Below are 4,336 nucleotides of genomic sequence, written 5' to 3'. Positions count from 1 at the left end.
GCAGCTGTTTCATTATTTGTTATGGAGCCAAATGATGGGACAACTTCCAACTGACCTACATTTTCTATTGATGAATGTGTACACTAGAGGGCGACATATCTGCATGTAAGCTCTGCGGTAATTAGGAAGTAATGAAGTGATGATGAAATCATTCAGACATAACACATTTTGTGTTGTAATTCACATATGCATTAATAGTAGTGTGTACCTCAGATAAATGACTGTTGACGTTATTTCATCCGTGGTGCAACGCGTTTGTCAAACTGAGTTTTGAAGTTATAAATAATTTATGTCAGATACGTTAAAACCCATTACCTCTGAAATATTACGGACATGATGTTGTCATCTTTAGAAATGAGAAATGCTTTTACAGTCATCCTACTATACTGAACTCAAAATATATGTCAGAGTAGTGAAGTGTAACATTTTTGGGCTCGAGAACTAGCGACACACTAATGGCTGATATGTAAAAAGGTTTTAATTTAAGACGACTATGAAACGATTTATCAAGACACTTCTATTCACAAACAAAGCAAGTCCTCTGTGCGTACAGTCGTATAAATGAGTAAGTGTATCTGTGTCACTAACGTATTGATGTATTTGTGTTCATGTTTCTGTGTATATACACTCATGACAATCTTATAATAATAATAATAATAATACGTTTATTTAGAGCCCAATATCACTATTTATAGTCTCAAAGGGCTTTACATGTCTATAACATAATACGTTTATCAGATGCAAAACTCCACCATCAAACACGTGTGAATTTCCATGGAGATCGTCCACTCAGTTTGTTATATATAAGACTTAGACTGCGTTCTTACTCAGTACTCTCTGTTTTTACTCAGTACTTTCTGTTGTCATATTTATTACTCCATTTTTAAAATTTTTTTTTTTTTGCGTCAGTATTTATTGTGCGTTATTTATTGTTTTATGTGGTATTTATTTGTTATTTGTTTTATGTGGCACTGTGGTCCTTGTGTAACGCAATCTCGTTCCCCTGTATGTATGAGTCATGCATATGTGGAAATGACAATAAAAGCAGTCTAAGTCTATATAAAAAGTCCATTAAAAATGAGTATTTAAATAAACAAAAGGGATCTTCGCAAGAACGCAAAGGATATTGTAGAAAGATGTACATTTATCGATGTAGTTATTTTGGAGAGTGTTAAGTAAATAAAGAAGACCAAGGAAGAACATCGCTTAAGGGCTTTTGGTCTGAGACCAGAACAACTCGTTGAAATTAGTTGTATGACGTTAGTGAAATATGAGTGGAGACAGGACACACAAGTTTCATCACTGACTTACCATTGTGCGACAGCGGACCTGCATCCTGCTGCCACGTCTAAACTGCCTCCGTTGGCAGGTAGTCAGAAGATTGGCAATTTTTATAACAAATCAGAGAGATCATGATAGGCGGACCCATGAGCTGGACCAATCGGATTTGGCAACGGTGAGTGCTGCGTAACAGCTATACAAAGGAGGAACTGAGCTGTAGTTGGAAGAAGTGCCGTAGACATGTGTGGTGAGTATGAATTGAATAAGAGTGTTAGAGACGTTTTTACAATTATACGTATTAATCTATGCTTGGGATTGTAGCTATTTTAACTGTACTTTTCAGAGCTGCCGTGAAAATCTATGTGTAACGGCTTTGGAACACTGATAAACGCTCGTTAGCATAGTTAGCGTTAGCAATATGAATTGAATGTAACCCGGGTAATCGTGTCAGTCCATCAGATCTATGAAAATACACCCGAATTGTCAGTATATTCTGATGCACGTACACAGGGCACTAACTGCGTATATTAAAGAAAGGCACAAGCTGGTGATTAAACAGGTAGGACAGACCTACAAACCGTTGGTCAAATTAGTTAGCTCTGTAATTGTATAACCTCTGATACACAATCATTATCCTGCGTTAGACGTTAATGGACTCTGTTTCGTGTGTCATTTTTGTACCTGCTAGTGTAGTAGATAGACCATGTTTGGGTTGTCGTGTTTATCGGTACACACAGATACAGAAACCATCACCTGGAATTATCTTGCTCGGTGTCTCCTCCGTCATCTGTTTTCACTCCACTCTGTTTATTCAACGCATCGCTCAAATCTTCTCAACTCATTCATTAGATTTGACTGTATTTAATCGGCTTGGCTAAGATATTGTGCATCCACCCCGCTCACTTTCGCTTTGAAAGTTTGTGTGTTTTATGTTACTGCATAGCTTCTAATCCATTGTTGTGTTTCAGTCTTTTTTTAATCTTACATTTTCAAACTGTTTATTCTATCCTGAGTTGATTTAAGTATCGATATGAACCAGGCATCAGTCACTTTAATGAATGGAGTTCTGTAAATTCGTTTGTTCCGACACTGCCGGAGAATCTTCTCTCTGGAATTCTCGCTCGAACCCCGCGATGATCAGTCTAATTGTTTTATGGGACCTTTCTCGACTCCTCTCACTTTGCTTGTCTGCCACTCAGTTTGAGTCTATAGAAAAGGTTTTTAAAGGCATGGTTCGTGTGTCGGGATAGAACAGATGGCTTTTAAGTGCAGACCTCTTTTCTCAGACGGAGAGAGACCATTGTCTGATAAGTGGAGTTCTGTCTTTCTTCACTGTCACCTCACCAGACGAAACAGATCACCGGGGGGGGGGGGGGGGTGTCTTATAAATTGCTTTACCTCACAGCTTCACTAAACTGAGACGACAGCCTTCAAATCAGTTCTTAGCCGCTCGTACTTCGGTCGTGTTGAGTAAGGTCCTACCCTGCGTCACGTTAGTAGAGATTCACTCAGTGAAAATGAGAGAGCTTCTGATGTCCTCAGTTTTATCAGGGATTTTTGGTTTTTGGTTTTTGGGGGGGGGGGGGTTTGGAGGGAAAATGCAATGTCCTCAGCGGACCCTCAAATACCTTGCATAACCTCTAAACTTAAATATTCACTGCAGGCCTTACGGTCACTATCGTTCATTACTCCCACACAGGGCAATTTAGACTGATTAAGCCACCACTCAGACTCGTTTCCATAACAACAAAAGGTGTAGCCATTTCCAGTCATTTTGTTAACTCATCCAATCATCTGATATTACAAAGCTGTGCCGTGTTCCACACACACACACACACACACACACACACAAGCTTTTCCAGGCAGCAGTGTCCAGCTGTAGTGAAAGAGGTCCCTGTGAGTCTCAGTGTTTTCACACAGACGGCTACAGTGAGCCCTTACAGTGGAGCAGTGTCTGTCTGTTTTTAGCAGTGACGTGCGCTGACTGAGCTGAGTTCTTTTACTGAGCGTGTTGGGAATCTCTGAACTCTCAAAAGAGGTTCAGACTCATTCACGGATGCGTGTGTGCGTGCTCAAACCACTGGGTTTCGTTTCTGTAATGTCGTCAGTAGGCCCTGAGATCAGCACACCGTGTCTGGTTCTGTTGTGAAGGGAAGTGATTTTTTTTTTCTCCCACGGTATACTAAAAAGATTTGGTCACTGGTGATGTTTTGAATATGAATCATTATGTATACAGTAGATGAACGTTTTAGCATCTGAACTGTTGTTTTTAGTCCTAAAGAGTGGAACAGTCTGTTGCTGTCATGGCGACCAGTTAAAATGGCCTCAGTGTGCATAAATGCAGACTCGCTCGACTTGTTTATGAATGATTTATTTGTGATGAAGTTTTCAGATGAAGGGGGGGGAAAAAATCTTTGGGGAGTCTGTCATCAGGGCTTTTCTAACATGTCCTCTCACGCTCTCTCTGGACTCAGGTCGCATAGTATGAGTGGAAAAGATGACCTCAAACACGCCCTTGGAAAGCTCTGTGTGTGTGTTTTTATCTCTGAGTCTGTCTGTGTGTGTGTGTGTGTGTTTTTATCTCTGAGTCTGTCTGTGTGTGTGCGTGTGTGTGAGATGCGATTCTTTTGAGTCACTGGTTCCAAAAGCCGCCAGACTGCCCGGACTGGAATGGTCGGGCCCTGATTGTTCTGGGAATGTTGAAGCAGCGGTGCAGTTTCTGAAGAAGAGCTTTTTATGTTGGTCTGGAACATTCCTGTCAGGACTGCAGTGAGAAGCCTGATAAAGTGTCACTGTTTTCACGAGTTCTAAGCTCAGACTTTAAAACCCAGCTGCTCTGCAGGAAGGGAGACCCGCTCTGAGCCCAAAGACTTGCTGTGAAAAATATCAACAACGGCACTGCAACTTAAAAAAAAAACCCTTGGGATTGTTCATGCTTTGTCTCCGGTTCCCTAACATGTGACATTCAGGAAGGACTTTGGCGATTGTTTTGTTGGTTTATCTCTCTGTTAGAGGTTCTTTTGAGAGTTTCCCTCTCTCCCTCCCCCTCCCTCTC

At 41.0% G+C, this 4,336-nt stretch overlaps 1 protein-coding gene across 1 annotated transcript in view; it reads left to right on the top strand.

Moving 5' to 3' along the window:
* Positions 1–1,498: 1,498 nt before the first annotated feature.
* The window catches only part of gfpt1 (glutamine--fructose-6-phosphate transaminase 1), a 24,856-nt gene continuing 22,018 nt past the window's right edge, over positions 1,499–4,336 (top strand). Inside the window, exon 1 of the mRNA XM_030777928.1 lies at positions 1,499–1,528. Coding sequence (XP_030633788.1) covers positions 1,522–1,528 — 7 coding nt within the window. The 5' untranslated portion in view covers positions 1,499–1,521. The remainder of the gene's footprint in view (positions 1,529–4,336) is intronic.

Source organism: Chanos chanos, chromosome 1 (genome assembly GCF_902362185.1).
Source record: "Chanos chanos chromosome 1, fChaCha1.1, whole genome shotgun sequence".
Lineage (NCBI taxonomy): Eukaryota > Metazoa > Chordata > Actinopteri > Gonorynchiformes > Chanidae > Chanos > Chanos chanos.
Note: the sequence above shows the minus strand (reverse complement) of the source record. Positions and strands in the feature narration are given on the sequence as shown.